Source organism: Hyla sarda, chromosome 10 (assembly GCF_029499605.1).
Source record: "Hyla sarda isolate aHylSar1 chromosome 10, aHylSar1.hap1, whole genome shotgun sequence".
NCBI lineage: Eukaryota > Metazoa > Chordata > Amphibia > Anura > Hylidae > Hyla > Hyla sarda.
In genome coordinates, this window is record NC_079198.1 from 34,550,703 (window position 1) to 34,567,602 (window position 16,900).

Below are 16,900 nucleotides of genomic sequence, written 5' to 3' on the forward strand. Positions count from 1 at the left end.
CCTCATATCCCATCCTCAAAAAGGGTAGAAAATAAAAGGGCATGGCCTAGATGAGTGTGGCTGTTTGGAAGTGATGCTGGAACATACACATATACCCTGGCCCTGATTTGATAAGAGTGGAGTGTAGTTTTCTTTGTGGGTTTTGTTTCCCTACAAGAATTTTTCTACAATATTTACTAAGGTTTCCCTACATTTTGCTTTCTTTACACATGCTCTGAACTGTGGGGTTTTCCTCAGCCCAAATCCACCACATTTTCTGTGGAAACCTTAGTAAATATGTTTGGATTTTTCAAAAATGTCAGAGACATGTCCCCTTTTTGGTGACCACACCCCTTTTTCAGGTTTTCTCTGTTTTCTCTGTAAAATGGAGAGTTGGTTGTTTTTTTTTATTTTATTCTTGTCACCATAATTAGAATTTCTGATTCAGACATTATGCTATGTGAACAGTTCAGCAGAATCCCATTAAATCCGCATTGGAATTCCACACTGAAATTCCATCATGTGAGCATAGCCTTAGACCAACTAGTCTAAGAGAGTGCCAGATTTGTAGTATTAGTATTGATAACCATATCTTAAGAATTACTGCATGCATTTGGACAAGGTACACGGCGTTTTATTCAGGATCACCCACACTATAAACCTGTTTATTCAGGTTAATGTCGGTGATCTTCCTGTCAGATTCCAAACATTGCCAATATTCTGATGCACACACTTTTATCTAGCTTAATACATTGATCCAAAATGAGTAGCAAAAACCATTACCTTTACAGTATTGCGGTCATTGATGAGGATTTGCTCTTCATTAATGTAAAAGTAGACTGGAGATATTACAGTCAAATTGGGTGAAGACCATTTGTCAAAGTTAATTATTAACTGAAAGGAGATATCTGGGAGCTTTTGGCAAATAGTAGATAGCACAAATGCGCAATTTGCTGGAAAACGGAGAAATGCCCCATCAAAAGTCCTAAAGACACCGCCTCCTGCTGCTATACAGTAAGAGCTCTTCTTGCTAAAACAGCCTCGTACTCCGTTCCTTAGCGCACATTCTTCATCTGACTTGCAGTGCCTTGGATCACACTGGATGAGATTCCTTCCAAAGCAGCGACAACGCCTGGTACAGTCACTGTTCCAGAATAACTGTTTAGGCTAAAGAAATCAAAAGAAAGCATTATATCCCAAAAATTAGCTACATCATTTCCCAACTTTCTGCACCTATAGTCATTATGTTCACTAATGCTTTAATGCATATTATAATATTCACTTGGACTAATTGTATCTACAGCTACATGGATATGGTTTCTTTGAATTAATAACTACATGTATAGATTATTATTGGGTAGAAGAAGGCCCATCAGGAAAAAGTTCCTGGGCCTCTCTTTTTACAAGGTTATACATGGCAGTTCATCTGAAGCTTTTGATGATAGAACATGTTATTTTGACATATATTGGTAGAGAAGAATGTTTTTGTGTTAAAAGGAGAACTGTGGACAGTAGACTAAATTGTTGGGTATAAACCTAATGCATAGCTTTCATTTATGTGTACAAAATATACAATACTGCAAGCACATAATGACTGCTGTGGATTGCTTGCTATACAACTGGTGTAGTTCCTGTTTTAAATATAACTTCTGTACACTCCTCACCTGATAACTTTGTTTTTGATATGAATTTACTAAAGAAAGACAGATGCTCTTACCTCATAATATTTGCCATCAGCATAACAGCCACAGTTATGAGGAAGAATACAGCTTTTTCCATTCAAAACGTACCCGGGATCACACTGGCAACCCTCCACACAGTAATGATTACAGTCACTTTTAAGTCGAATAGCAGCACAGCGAGGCTGACATACACTAACACAGCTCTCATAGTGACTGTATGCAGGGCATGTCACATCTGCAGGTAGGATAGACAACAAGTTACACAGTGCATATGTGAAAGGAAAACTAAACAGTGGTTACAGTTAATGGGGTATTCCTATGTGAAGGGGATAACACGCCGATTGGTAGAGGTACGACAGCCGGCACTCCCACTGATTCTGAAAATGGGAAATTAACTGGACAAAAAAACTACAGTCAACACTAATTATTTTATTTGGTTAAAAACCAGTAAAAGGACTGACAGCAGCCAGAAAAATGACAGACCCCATTGAAGCCAATGAGATCCATCAGGTTCCATTGGTGTAACTGTGCAGTGGGCCAGCTAGCTCTGTTTACCACTGGGGACATGGAGGCGATGATCAGCAGTATATAAAGTATAGTCTTTAGTTTGCAGGAAAATTTGTCATAACGTACTGGACCGGATGAAGGAGAAAACATCTACAGTCAGAGAAAATGTCACCACATGGAATTGTTCTGTATTCTGCAACTGCATCTCGGCACTATAACATGGAGAAGGGTGTATGCGAAAATTTTTTATGGGGCTCAGTCTTTTCTAGTTACATATGGAGGCTTTGTAAACGCACATGGCCCCCGACTTCCATTCCAAACAAATTCTCTCTCCAAAAGCTTAAAAGTGCCTTCTCTTCTGAGCATTGTAGTTCGCCCACAGAGCATTTTAAATCCACACACATGGGGTATTTGCATACTCAGAAGAAATGGGATTACAAATTTGGGGGGCATTTTCTCCTATAACCTCTTGTAGAAAGAGTAAATTTGGGGGGAGGAAACTGCATTTTAGTGAAAAAAAGAAAATTTTTATTTACACATGCAACTTTAACGAAAAGTCGTCAAACATCTGTGTGGTGTAAAGGCTCACTGTACCCCTTGTTACGTACCTTGAGGGGTGTAGTTTCCAAAATAATAGTCCAATAGAATGTGAATATCGCCGCGATTCGATGGAGAGAATCGCTTCATTAAAATACATTGTTACGCCGAGCGCTCCGGGTCCCCGCTCCTCCCCGGAGCGCTCGCTACACTCTCGCTACTGCAGCGCCCCGGTCAGATCCACTGACCGGGTGCGCTGCGATACCGCCTCCAGCCGGGATGCGATTCGCGATGCGGGTGGCGCCCGCTCGCGATGCGCACCCCGGCTCCCGTACCTGACTCGCTCTCCGTCGGTCCTGTCCCGGCGCGCGCGGTCCCGCTCCCTAGGGCGCGCGCGCGCCGGGTCTCTGCGATTTAAAGGGCCACTGCGCCGCTGATTGGCGCAGTGGTTCTAATCAGTGTGTTCACCTGTGCACTCCCTATGTATACCTCACTTCCCCTGCACTCCCTCGCCGGATCTTGTTGCCATCGTGCCAGTGAAAGCGTTTCCTTGTGTGTTCCTAGCCTGTGTTCCAGACCTCCTGCCGTTGCCCCTGACTACGATCCTTGCTGCCTGCCCCGACCTTCTGCTACGTCCGACCTTGCTTTTGTCTACTCCCTTGTACCGCGCCTATCTTCAGCAGTCAGAGAGGTTGAGCCGTTGCTAGTGGATACGACCTGGTTACTACCGCCGCAGCAAGACCATCCCGCTTTGCGGCGGGCTCTGGTGAACACCAGTAGTGACTTAGAACCGGTCCACTAGCACGGTCCACGCCAATCCCTCTCTGGCACAGAGGATCCACCTCCTGCCAGCCGGCATCGTGACAGTAGATCCGGCCATGGATCCCGCTGAAGTTCCTCTGCCAGTTGTCGCCGACCTCACCACGGTGGTCGCCCAGCAGTCACAACAGATAGCGCAACAAGGCCACCAGCTGTCTCAACTGACCGTGATGCTACAGCAGCTACTACCACAGCTTCAGCAATCATCTCCTCCGCCAGCTCCTGCACCTCCTCCGCAGCGAGTGGCCGCTTCAGGCCTACGACTATCCTTGCCGGATAAATTTGATGGGGACTCTAAGTTTTGCCGTGGCTTTCTTTCACAATGTTCCCTGCACTTGGAGATGATGTCAGACCACTTTCCTACTGAAAGGTCTAAGGTGGCTTTCGTAGTCAGCCTTCTGTCTGGAAAAGCTCTGTCATGGGCCACACCGCTCTGGGACCGCAATGACCCCGTCACTGCCTCTGTACACTCCTTCTTCTCGGAAATTCGAAGTGTCTTTGAGGAACCTGCCCGAGCCTCTTCTGCTGAGACTGCCCTGCTGAACCTGGTCCAGGGTAATTCTTCCGTTGGCGAGTACGCCGTACAATTCCGTACTCTTGCTTCAGAACTATCCTGGAACAATGAGGCCCTCTGCGCGACCTTTAAAAAAGGCCTATCCAGCAACATTAAAGATGTTCTGGCCGCACGAGAAATCCCTGCTAATCTACATGAACTCATCCATCTAGCCACTCGCATTGACATGCGTTTTTCCGAAAGGCGTCAAGAGCTCCGCCAGGATATGGACTTTGTTCGCACAAGGCGTTTTTTCTCCCTGGCTCCTCTCTCCTCTGGTCCTCTGCAATCCGTTCCTGTGCCTCCCGCCGTGGAGGCTATGCAAGTTGACCGGTCTCGCCTGACACCTCAAGAGAGGACACGACGCCGCATGGAGAATCTCTGCCTGTACTGTGCCGGTACCGAACACTTCCTGAAGGATTGTCCTATCCGTCCTCCTCGCCTGGAAAGACGTACGCTGACTCCGCACAAAGGTGAGACAGTCCTTGATGTCAACTCTGCTTCTCCACGTCTTACTGTGCCTGTGCGGATATTTGCCTCTACCTTCTCCTTCTCTACTATGGCCTTCTTGGATTCCGGATCTGCAGGAAATTTTATTTTGGCCTCTCTCATCAACAGGTTCAACATTCCGGTGACCAGTCTCACCAGACCCCTCTACATCAATTGTGTTAACAATGAAAGATTGGACTGTACCATACGTTACCGCACGGAGCCCCTCCTAATGTGCATCGGACCTCATCACGAAAAAATTGAGTTTTTGGTCCTCCCTAATTGCACTTCCGAAATTCTCCTTGGACTACCATGGCTTCAACGCCATTCCCCAACCCTGGATTGGTCCACAGGGGAGATCAAGAGCTGGGGTACCTCTTGTTTCAAGGACTGCCTTAAACCGATTCCCAGTACTCCCTGCCGTGACCCTGTGGTTCCCCCTGTAACCGGCCTCCCTAAGGCCTATATGGACTTTGCTGACGTATTTTGCAAAAAACAAGCTGAGACTCTACCTCCTCACAGGCCTTATGACTGTCCTATTGACCTCCTCCCGGGCACTACTCCACCCCGGGGCAGAATTTATCCTCTCTCCGCCCCAGAGACTCTTGCTATGTCTGAGTACATCCAGGAAAATTTAAAAAAGGGCTTTATCCGCAAATCTTCCTCTCCTGCCGGAGCTGGATTTTTCTTTGTGTCCAAAAAAGATGGCTCCCTACGTCCTTGCATTGACTACCGCGGTCTTAATAAAATCACGGTAAAAAACCGCTACCCCCTACCTCTTATCTCTGAACTCTTTGATCGCCTCCAAGGTGCCCACATCTTTACCAAACTGGACTTAAGAGGTGCTTATAATCTCATCCGCATCAGGGAGGGGGATGAATGGAAAACGGCATTTAACACTAGAGATGGACACTTTGAGTATCTGGTCATGCCCTTTGGCCTGTGCAACGCCCCTGCCGTCTTCCAAGACTTTGTTAATGAAATTTTTCGTGATCTCTTATATTCCTGTGTTGTTGTGTATCTGGACGATATTCTGATTTTTTCTGCCAACCTAGAAGAACACCGCCAGCATGTCCGCATGGTTCTTCAGAGACTTCGTGACAATCAACTTTATGCCAAAATGGAGAAATGTCTGTTTGAATGTCAATCTCTTCCTTTCCTAGGATACTTGGTCTCTGGCCAGGGACTACAAATGGACCCAGATAAACTCTCTGCCGTCTTAGATTGGCCACGCCCCTCCGGACTCCGTGCTATCCAACGTTTTTTGGGGTTCGCCAATTATTACAGACAATTTATTCCACATTTTTCCACCATTGTGGCTCCTATCGTGGCTTTAACCAAAAAGAATGCCAATCCTAAGTCATGGCCTCCTCAAGCGGAAGACGCATTTAAACGGCTCAAGTCTGCCTTTTCTTCTGCTCCCGTGCTCTCCAGACCTGACCCATCTAAACCCTTCCTATTGGAGGTTGATGCCTCCTCAGTAGGAGCTGGAGCGGTTCTTCTACAAAAAAATTCTTCCGGGCATGCTATTACTTGTGGTTTTTTTTCTAGGACCTTCTCTCCGGCGGAGAGGAACTACTCCATCGGGGATCGAGAGCTACTGGCCATTAAATTAGCACTTGAGGAATGGAGGCATCTGCTGGAGGGATCTAAATTTCCAGTTATTATTTACACCGATCACAAGAATCTCTCCTATCTCCAGTCTGCCCAACGGCTGAATCCTCGCCAGGCCAGGTGGTCTCTGTTCTTTGCCCGGTTTAATTTTGAAATTCACTTTCGCCCTGCCGATAAGAACATTAGGGCCGATGCTCTCTCTCGTTCCTCGGATGCCTCGGAAGTAGAGCTCTCTCCGCAACACATCATTCCTCCTGACTGCCTGATCTCCACTTCTCCAGCCTCCATCAGGCAAACTCCTCCAGGGAAGACCTTCGTCTCTCCACGCCAACGCCTCGGAATCCTCAAATGGGGTCACTCCTCCCATCTCGCAGGCCATGCGGGCATCAAGAAATCTGTGCAACTCATCTCTCGTTTCTATTGGTGGCCGACTCTGGAGACGGATGTTGCTGATTTTGTGCGGGCCTGCACTGTCTGTGCCCGGGATAAGACTCCTCGCCAGAAGCCCGCTGGTCTTCTTCATCCTCTGCCTGTCCCCGAACAGCCTTGGTCTCTGATTGGTATGGACTTTATTACAGACTTACCCCCATCCCGTGGCAACACTGTTGTTTGGGTGGTCGTTGATCGATTTTCCAAGATGGCACATTTTATTCCTCTTCCTGGTCTTCCTTCAGCGCCTCAGTTGGCAAAACAATTTTTTGTACACATTTTTCGTCTTCACGGGTTGCCCACGCAGATCGTCTCGGATAGAGGCGTCCAATTCGTGTCAAAATTCTGGAGGGCTCTCTGTAAACAACTCAAGATCAAATTAAACTTTTCTTCTGCTTATCATCCTCAATCCAATGGGCAAGTAGAAAGAATTAACCAGGTCCTGGGTGATTATTTACGGCATTTTGTTTCCTCCCGCCAGGATGACTGGGCAGATCTTCTACCATGGGCCGAATTCTCGTACAACTTCAGAGTCTCTGAATCTTCTTCCAAATCCCCATTTTTCGTGGTGTACGGCCGTCACCCTCTTCCCCCCCTCCCTACTCCCTTGCCCTCTGGTTTGCCCGCTGTGGATGAAATAACTCGTGATCTTTCCACCATATGGAAAGAGACCCAAAATTCTCTCTTACAGGCTTCATCACGCATGAAGAAGTTTGCTGATAAGAAAAGAAGAGCTCCCCCCATTTTTTCTCCCGGAGACAAGGTATGGCTCTCCGCTAAATATGTCCGCTTCCGTGTTCCCAGCTACAAATCGGGACCACGCTATCTTGGTCCTTTCAAAGTTTTGTGCCAGATTAATCCTGTCTCTTACAAACTTCTTCTTCCTCCTTCTCTTCGTATTCCTAATGCCTTTCACGTTTCTCTTCTTAAACCACTCATCATCAACCGTTTCTCTCCCAAACTCGTTTCTCCCTCTCCTGTTTCCGGCTCTTCGGACATCTTCTCTGTTAAGGAGATATTGGCCTCCAAGAAAGTCAGAGGGAAAACCTTTTTTTTGGTCGATTGGGAGGGCTGTGGTCCTGAGGAGAGATCCTGGGAACCTGAGGACAATATCCTAGACAAAAGTCTGGTCCTCAGGTTCTCAGGCTCCAAGAAGAGGGGGAGACCCAAGGGGGGGGTACTGTTACGCCGAGCGCTCCGGGTCCCCGCTCCTCCCCGGAGCGCTCGCTACACTCTCGCTACTGCAGCGCCCCGGTCAGATCCACTGACCGGGTGCGCTGCGATACCGCCTCCAGCCGGGATGCGATTCGCGATGCGGGTGCGCCTGCTCGCGATGCGCACCCCGGCTCCCGTACCTGACTCGCTCTCCGTCGGTCCTGTCCCGGCGCGCGCGGCCCCGCTCCCTAGGGCGCGCGCGCCGGGTCTCTGCGATTTAAAGGGCCACTGCGCCGCTGATTGGCGCAGTGGTTCTAATCAGTGTGTTCACCTGTGCACTCCCTATGTATACCTCACTTCCCCTGCACTCCCTCGCCGGATCTTTTTGCCATCGTGCCAGTGAAAGCGTTTCCTTGTGTGTTCCTAGCCTGTGTTCCAGATCTCCTGCCGTTGCCCCTGACTACGATCCTTGCTGCCTGCCCCGACCTTCTGCTACGTCCGACCTTGCTTTTGTCTACTCCCTTGTACCGCGCCTATCTTCAGCAGTCAGAGAGGTTGAGCCGTTGCTAGTGGATACGACCTGGTTACTACCGCCGCAGCAAGACCATCCCGCTTTGCGGCGGGCTCTGGTGAACACCAGTAGTGACTTAGAACCGGTCCACTAGCACGGTCCACGCCAATCCCTCTCTGGCACAGAGGATCCACCTCCTGCCAGCCGGCATCGTGACATACATTTAGTGCGGTTCAGGCTCCAGGGCATCTAAAATGGCAGATCCTCATGTGAGGACATGGGGCAAGGAATCCTGGGAAGGGGGGAACAAGGGTGAATCACATGCAGCCTATCAGCAGCCAGACAGCCCTGTGATGTCACAGTCCTATATAATCTGCAGCCATATTGCGGCCAGTCACGTTCATTGCAGAGAGATAGATATGGACAGACAGTGCTGTGTGTTGCCCAGAAAAGCATTTTTCAGCAGCGATTCACCTCCTAGTCACATCAGCGTTCTGTTGCACAGAGAGAGGGACAGAGCGCAGTGTGTGTTGCACAGAAAAGCATTCTTACAGCAGCGATTCACCTACCAGTCACTACAGCATTCTATTACAGAGAGGGACAGAGAGCAGTGTGTTGCACAAAACAGCAGCGATTCACCTCAATCCCAAATCCTGCCTAGAAGCACTAATGGGGAAGAGAGTGAGATTGAGAGAGAAAGTTTAATTTTGGGTGTAGTACACAGCACTGGTGCGTACTGCTAGTGTTGTACACAAATAATGTTTTAAGCGTATTGGAGCACATTGTCCTTCCCTCATAAGTGTAAACCATGAACGTACATCTAAGTGGTGTACTATTTTGTTCCTGTTAGTCTCAAGGGCCTAGGTATTTAGAGGCAAGGCAAAAGTACACACCGGCTGGTGTACACAAATTCTTTTTTAAGCATACTGGAGCGCATTGTCCTCCCCTCATAAGTGCATACCAAATACGTACATCTCATCTCAGTGGTGTACTATATTGTTCCTGTTAAAGTCTTAATGGCCTAGATACTGTGAAAGGCCAGGCAAAAGTACACACCGGCTGGTGTTGTACACAAATACTTTTTTAAGTGTACAGTAGCGCATGGTCCTTCCCTTATAAGTGCTTACCACATAAGTACATCTAAGTGGTATACTATTTTGTTCCTGTTAAATTCTCAAGGGCCTAGATACTATGAAAGGCCAGGCAAAAGTACACACTGGATGGTGTACACAAATACTTTTTTAAGCGTACTGGAGCGCATTATCCTCCCCTCATAAGTGCATACCACATATGTACATCTAAGCGGTGTACTATTTTGTTCCTGTTAAATTCTCAAGGGCCTAGATCAGAGGTCGGCAACCCCTGGCACGTGTGCCACTCATGGCACGCAGGGTGCTTTTGAGTGGCACGCCGGGCTTCGGGCAGAGAGGCGCTCTCTTTGCTAATGGGGATCCAGGACACACACACACACACACAGCTAAAGCCTCCTCTCAGTGTGAGCCACAGGACCTGCGGCTTCACTGAGAGGAGACCTGTGACCTCTGCCCGCACGCAGCGCAGGCGCTGATGACTTCACTCATCGGTGCCTGCACTGTAGCAAGAGAAGAACGCAGCAAGCTTTTACTGCCCGGGAGATCCCTGCCTGCGATCTAGGTTAAAAAAAAAAGGTTTTAATATCCTGGCATCAGCAGGGAGGGAAGGGGGGTGGTGGTGCAGGTGAGGGGGGGGGAGGGAACAATTCACCGAAACAAATACAGTATACTGCCCTTAGGGAAAATAAAACACAATACTTTCTTGGTAATCGCTATTAAAAAGGTACCAGACAGATAATATTGGTAAACATACAAAACAAAACACACGTTTCCTCGCCTCTCGTGTTTGACAAAGATGAAGACAGGTCGCTGAAACGTAGCCTGCCCTGTAACACTGTTTGGAATGGAATAAACTCCACCGAATTCTGCACTTTATACTTGAGGTGTGGAGAGCACTGGAAACATGCAAAAACTAAGATGTTTGTCCTGCAGATGCTGCAGTGATGGGTTTTGGCTGTAGATGTCGTCATGGCGGTCTGAGCCAGATGGAGAACAGAAGGAAAGAGGACAACACTGATCGTAAAAGTGAAATGTGAGTCAGTTAATGTAATTGTATGTATATTATTGCGCAACACGACTGGGGTCTGAATTATGGTGGAGTCTGAATCTAGGGTCTGTATTGTGGTGGGGCATGATTCTGGGGTCTGTATTGTGGTGGGGTATGATTCTTGGGTCTGTATTGTGGTGGGGTCAGATTTTGGGGTCTGATTCTGGGGTCTGTATTGTGGCGGGGTCTGATTCTGGGGTCTGTATTATGGCAGAGTCTGTATTATGGCGGGGTCTGATTCTGGGGTCTTTATTATGGTGGGGTCTGATTCTGGGGTCTGTATTATGGTGGGGTCTGATTCTGGGGTCTGTATTATGGTGGGGTCTGATTCTAGGGTCTGTATTGGAGTAGGGTCTGATTCTGGGGTCTGTATTGTGCTGAGGACTGATTCTGGGGTCTGTGTTATGGTGGGGACTGATTCTGGGATCTGTATTATAGTGGGGTATTAAAATGATTGTTGTCACTGCAAGGTCCTTACAGCGAGAACAATATTTAGGAACAATTCTGAAAAAACACACCCTGTGACAAGCCACACCCACAGCAAGCCACAACCATATTGCCGACCCACCAAGCGACTTCAAAAAAAATTTGGGAAAAGCACTACCAAAAGGTTGCCTACCTCTGGCTTAGATACTGTGAAAGGCCATACAAAAGTATACACTGGCTGGTGTACACAAATACCTTTTTAAGCATACTGGAGCACATTGTCCTCCCCTAATAAGTGCATACCACATACGTACATTTAAGTGGTGTACTATTTTGTTCCTGTTAAATTCTCAAGGGCCTAGATCAGATTAGATACTGTGAAAGGCCAGCCAAAAGTACACACCGGCTGGTGTTGTAGACAAATACTGTTTTAAGAGTACTGGACCGCATTGTCATCAGATTTCCCCTACTCAGGTTTATGGAACGGACTGTTGCAGAAATTTCTACAACTTAAATTGCCCCCCTTTTATATCCACCCTTGTTGACCTTGTCACATATAATACTATCTCTTTTTTGATAGCACCTTTATCACAGATTTTAGTGTTTTTTGAAGTTTGTGTTTTTTGCACTTGTATGTTCTGTAATCATGGCTGGAGCTCTGATGAGGCGAGTGAGGCGATTGCCTCAGGTGCGCTGTTGCAAGGGGGCACAAGGGGGTCCAGCACACATTATGCTGAGACATTGATTCCCAACCAGGGTGGCAGGACACTCAGGTGGGAAACATGGCGCTAACATTTTTTGATTTTTCTGCCCAGGCCTGCGCACATGTGAGTCACAGGCATGCAGGCCAGGCGGGAGGGAAGTCTGTGTGCAGTGCCGGGACGGGTGATGCTGCAGCTCCAATTCTTGTGTATCCTCCCCCTCCTGTGGAGCAGCTCTGGACTCTGGATTCTCCCTGGTCCCTAAGCAAAATTATGTGGATGAAGGGAAGGAGCAGGGGCAGCGCTGACAGAGGCCTACTCAGCTTCAGGTAGTGCACCCCCACCCTTCTTTCACTCCTCTACACCTCTCTGTCACCCCTCGTAACCTTTCTGTAACCTCTGGACACCCCTCTCTTAACCCGTACACCCTTCTGTCACCCCTCTACACCCTTCTGTCACCCCTTTAAACTCCTCTGTCACTCCTGTACACCCCACGGTTCCCCCGTACATCCCTCTGTCACCCCTGTATGCCCCTCTGTCATCCATGTATACCCCAGCTGGTGTTGTAGACAAATACTGTTTTAAGCGTACTGGAGCGCATTTTCCTCAGTTTCCCTACTCAGGTTTATGGAATGTTTTCGGAAAATTCGGTGAATCGGCCGAATCAAAGTTTTCAAAAATTCGCTCATCTCTAGTCAGAACTCTGGCAACTGAAATTTTATGTGAATAAGTGCAAGATAATGCACCAGAGGCGTAAAAATCGAAGGGCAGACTATAGAATATTTGACACAGTCCTGACCTCAGTATCTGTAAGCAGTAGAAAGAAGTAGAAAGTGCTCATGAGCTACCACCTGCTCCAGCCCCTGCCTCTCAGCGCCCCCAACTCCCCGGCTGTCTTACTCTGTGTGGAACTGCAATTGTTTCATTTAATCAATTATGGTTCATTGTTATTGCTCCAACCTGTTTCATTGGATTCTTGTGGTAATTCCAGAGGTAATATATGACGACGACTAGAGAGGAGTGAATTTTTTAAAATTTTGATTCGTCTGATTTGATTTGCTCATCTCTATTGAGGACCCATTGGAGGGCAAGTCTAGTGCCAACAGCATAAGGAGACAATATGGTGGAACAATGACACAGTCTAGAGGTGGCAGCACCATGAGGAGACCATAATCTGGCAGAATGACACAGCCTGGAATTGGTGGCAGCAAGAGGAGACCATATAGTGGCAGAACGACCCAGCCTGTAGGTGGCAAAAGCCTGACGAGACCATAGGGCCTCACAATTGAAAGGATTAAAGATATTTTTGAAAAATTTTATTGAAGATTTAAAATAAATTAATATTAAGTTTCATTTAATGTGCCAGCAGCATGAGGATACCACATGGTCACGCTGTGTTTTGGTCCTCTGTCTCATCTTCCTCATCACCATCTAGCTCCACAGCCTGCTTCTGCTCCTCCTCTCCTGTCAGATGACTATAAAAACCATCCATTTCTCTAAACCTTGCCTGTGCTCCACTGTCCTCCTCCTCCAGTTCAGCCCCCACAGGGCTCATGTGACCTCGAGATGTAGGTGCCACGTCTCCAGTGCCCTGGCCAGCCATCGTTTGCAACACGTGTTGTAGGATATGAAGCAGTGGAATGATGTCGTTCATCCCATAATTCTGGTGACTGACTAATAATTTGACTTCCTCAAAGGGCCTGAGCAAATGCCAGATGTCACGTATGAGCTGCCACTGGTTGACATTGAAGTTATACAGGGCAGTCCCCCTATCCGCCTGGATCATCAAGAAATCGGTGATGGCTTTTTTCTGTTTGTATAGTCGGTCCAATATATGGAGGGTGGAATTCCAACGTGTGGAAACGTCGCAAATCAGACTATGTTGGGGGATGCCGTTCTCATGATACAGTTCAAGGAGGGTGTATGAGAGGATGAAGTGCATGCAAAGTTTACTTCCCATTGTTAGGATGTCTTGCAGATGGGAGTAACACTTCAGGAATTGCTTGACAAACAGATTGAATATGTGTGCCATGCAGTGTGCATTGCTCGGGCTTCCTTGAAGCAGCGCAAACAAGATGATCTTCCCATTGTCGGTCACCATAATTCCCATTTCCAGTTTTTGTGGAGTAAGCCATGATTCGATTTCTTTACGAATTACTTTTAGCAGTTCCTCCCCTGTGTGACTCCGTTTGTCAAGGCAAACCATGTGAAGAACAGCGTGACACTGTCATGCCCTGCACACATGGTATGCTGGAGGGGCATTTTTATTAAAATTATTAATTAAAATGAATTAATTAAAATTAAAAATTAATTAAAATTATTTATTATTAAAAAATGTTATGTAATGTGCCAGCAGCATGATGAGACCAGATGGCGGAACAATGACACAGCCTGGAGGTGGTAGGAGCATGAGGAGACCATATAGGGGCAGAATGACCAAGCCTGGAGGTGGCAGCAGCAAGAGGTGACCATAGGGCCTCACAATTGAAAAGATTAAAGATATATTTTCAAATTTAAATTGAAGATTTTAAATAGATAATCATAACATTGTTTAGGTTATGTCCCAGCAGCATGAGGAGACCACATGGCGGCACAATGACACAGCCTGGAAGTGGCACCAGGATGAGGAGACCAAAATGTGGCAAAATGACCAAGCCTGGAGATGGCAGCAGCAAGAGGAGACCATACGGTGACAGAATGATACAGCCTGGAGGTGGTGGCAGCCCGATCAGGCCAAACGGCCTCACAATTGAAAAGATTAAAGATATTTGTTTAAATTGCACATGGCCATGTTAACATCCTCCGGATACTTGATGAAAAGCTGCCACACCGCAGAGTAGCTGATTTCCCCCCCTCCAACAGTACACACTGACTGACTGTTACTGGAGCTGACTCCAGGGACCCCTGTTCCACTACCCCCTGGGCAGGTAGGCTGTCAGGAGGCTGGTGGTCTAACCCAGGCATGTTTGGCTCCAGACTTCCCACTGCTGCCACCATGCTGAATCCCAACCATGCTACCACCTTGCAGGCTGGGTTGCTGGTCGAGACATGACTGCTAGCTGATACCAGGAGCTCAGGCCTCTCACTGCGACTCCTGCTGCCCCTCTCCCCTAGTCTGCTGCGACCTCTGCCTGCACCTGATGAATTTAGGCCTCTCTCACTCCTCTGTGCACGTCCTGGCACTTCTCTGCCTGACATACTTAGTGCGTATATGAGGGGAGTACAAAACACTCCACTAAGCTTAAAACAGTGTTTGTCTAGAACAGCAGCAGGTGTGTACTTTTGGCTGACCTTTCACAGTAACTAGGCCCTTAAGACTTTAACAGGAACAAAATGGTACACCACTTAGATGTACGTATGTGGTATGCACTTATGAGGGGAGTACAAAGGGTACAAAAATTACTGCTTCCACACATCAGCAAAAACACCAGAAAAACCGCAAGAAAAACTACCAAAATGCAGGAAAAAGCTGTGACAATTTTTCTGGCGTTGTTGCTGGTGGACAAAAAAACCTCAATGAAATCCAAGCCTCAAAGCAGTAGAACAAAATCCCTGTATCCAGGACACACCACTTCTCCTGTGAGATGCACCTCAGGCGTACAAATAGAACTGTCTAGAGATTTAGAACTTTGCATAAAATCTATCATGTGTCTTGCACAAGTATGGTAAATTTAGACCAACCAAAATGATCTACAAAAAACATTTACCTACATCAACATTGATACATGTCCCCCTTAGTGTGCATACAGAGATACTTGTCGAATACTGGGTAGTAGGTCCACCTATTGGAATTCTAAGCCCAGAATGAGCAGTGATTTCAGTGAATTTCACACCCTCACACACCAGGCTGGAAGACTGGTCTGCATTTTTAACATGATTGTTTTCAGTAATGCTTTCACATTTTTAGAACAGAAGAATGTAGGCAAAAACCTCATCATAGAAAAAACAACAATCAATATTAAATGTTGTTATTCTTTAACATAGCAGTGTTCATGCTACTGTTTGATTGCTAACTTTTCTTCACAATTGTTATTCTTATAAAGGGAAGACAAGACAGATAGAAGATGTGTCTCATCTGTAACTATGAGATTTGTATTTGAAAATACCGGAGCTTTTATTTATGATATCCATAGGCAATTCATAGTTCTAACTTTTATGTTTTAGTAAAATTATTGTAATTTACTGAACTTAAAGAAAACGGATACTTACAACAAGATGTGTGGTTCCTCCAACCAGTGACAGCGATTCCTTGAGTCTGGCAGGTACTTGCATAGTTCTGTAGCCAGCTGCAAGCAGTTTCTACAGCGCCCCCATCAATGCACGAGTCAAACAAGCAATTTTTGAAGAAAAATCTTGGATTTACTTTGCTATGACATTTGGAAAATACCCCATTTCTGTTGGGAATAAAGCTACAAAGCTGTTGAGCTTTCCAGAAACCATCCACCTTTGTGCAAGTTGGACATCTATCTCCACAACCAACCTGGCAAAAGGCATCTCTTTTAACCCAACTGTGGCCAAACTCATTGACATTCATACTTATGAAGCCACTAGAAGTCTGTAGGTCATCTTCCATGTTGCCATTATACCTTCCGCAAAGGCCATATGTGCTGTTTTGCATGTAACGTGGAATTGTGACTGAGAGGAACGTCTTCCAGTCATATACAACTTTTAGGCCAAACTCAGTTTCAATAACAATATGAAAACCAAAGGCAAAAATATTGACTTTTCCATGACTTAACTTGAGGGGCAAATACAATCTTTCATTATTTACCTGCCAAAAGAAAGACACATTGTAATGTGTGTGACATTACAGTAGGCTTTATTTGAAAGGAAGGTTAATCATTCATATTATGAATTTTATGATATGCAAAGTCACTAAAAACAAGTGCAAAGGCAAGTGAGTAAAAAAAAAAAACATTATAGGAACACCTGATGTTTGACTATTTACGCATCAGGATTTGAGGTAGTGTTTGTTACAGTGGACTGACATAACATATGCAGGTTAGTAGCCTTATAGTTTATGTTTGAATCCAGTTGACTTTCCTTGTTTACTTTTCACTATTTACTTTTTAGCCCATTGTCTTAAAATTTCAGATTTGACAATACTCAAAAAGGGGTCAAAAAGTTACCCCGGAAATTATAGGTCTGTTAGCTAAACCTTCATTGTATGTAAATTGTTTGAAGGATTTCTAAGAGATGCTATACATAAGTATCTTAATTAAAAAAAAATGTATGACTCCATATCAACATGATCAGCTTGAGCTCAAGACTGGATTGGTGAGAATTGTTGGATGTTGTATATCTTGATTTTCCAAAGCTGGACAGTATCTATTACAAAAAGGCATCTAGATCTATAGGG

The 16,900-nt window shown here is 46.2% G+C and overlaps 1 protein-coding gene across 1 annotated transcript in view; it reads right to left on the reverse strand.

The window, feature by feature from the left end:
• Positions 1-16,900, reverse strand: part of TECTA (tectorin alpha) — a 271,389-nt gene that overhangs the window by 100,765 nt on the left and 153,724 nt on the right. Inside the window, exons 13-15 of the mRNA XM_056544773.1 lie at positions 15,751-16,312; positions 1,697-1,896; positions 763-1,146 (exon numbers count right to left, since the gene is read on the reverse strand). Coding sequence (XP_056400748.1) covers positions 763-1,146; positions 1,697-1,896; positions 15,751-16,312 — 1,146 coding nt within the window. The remainder of the gene's footprint in view (positions 1-762; positions 1,147-1,696; positions 1,897-15,750; positions 16,313-16,900) is intronic.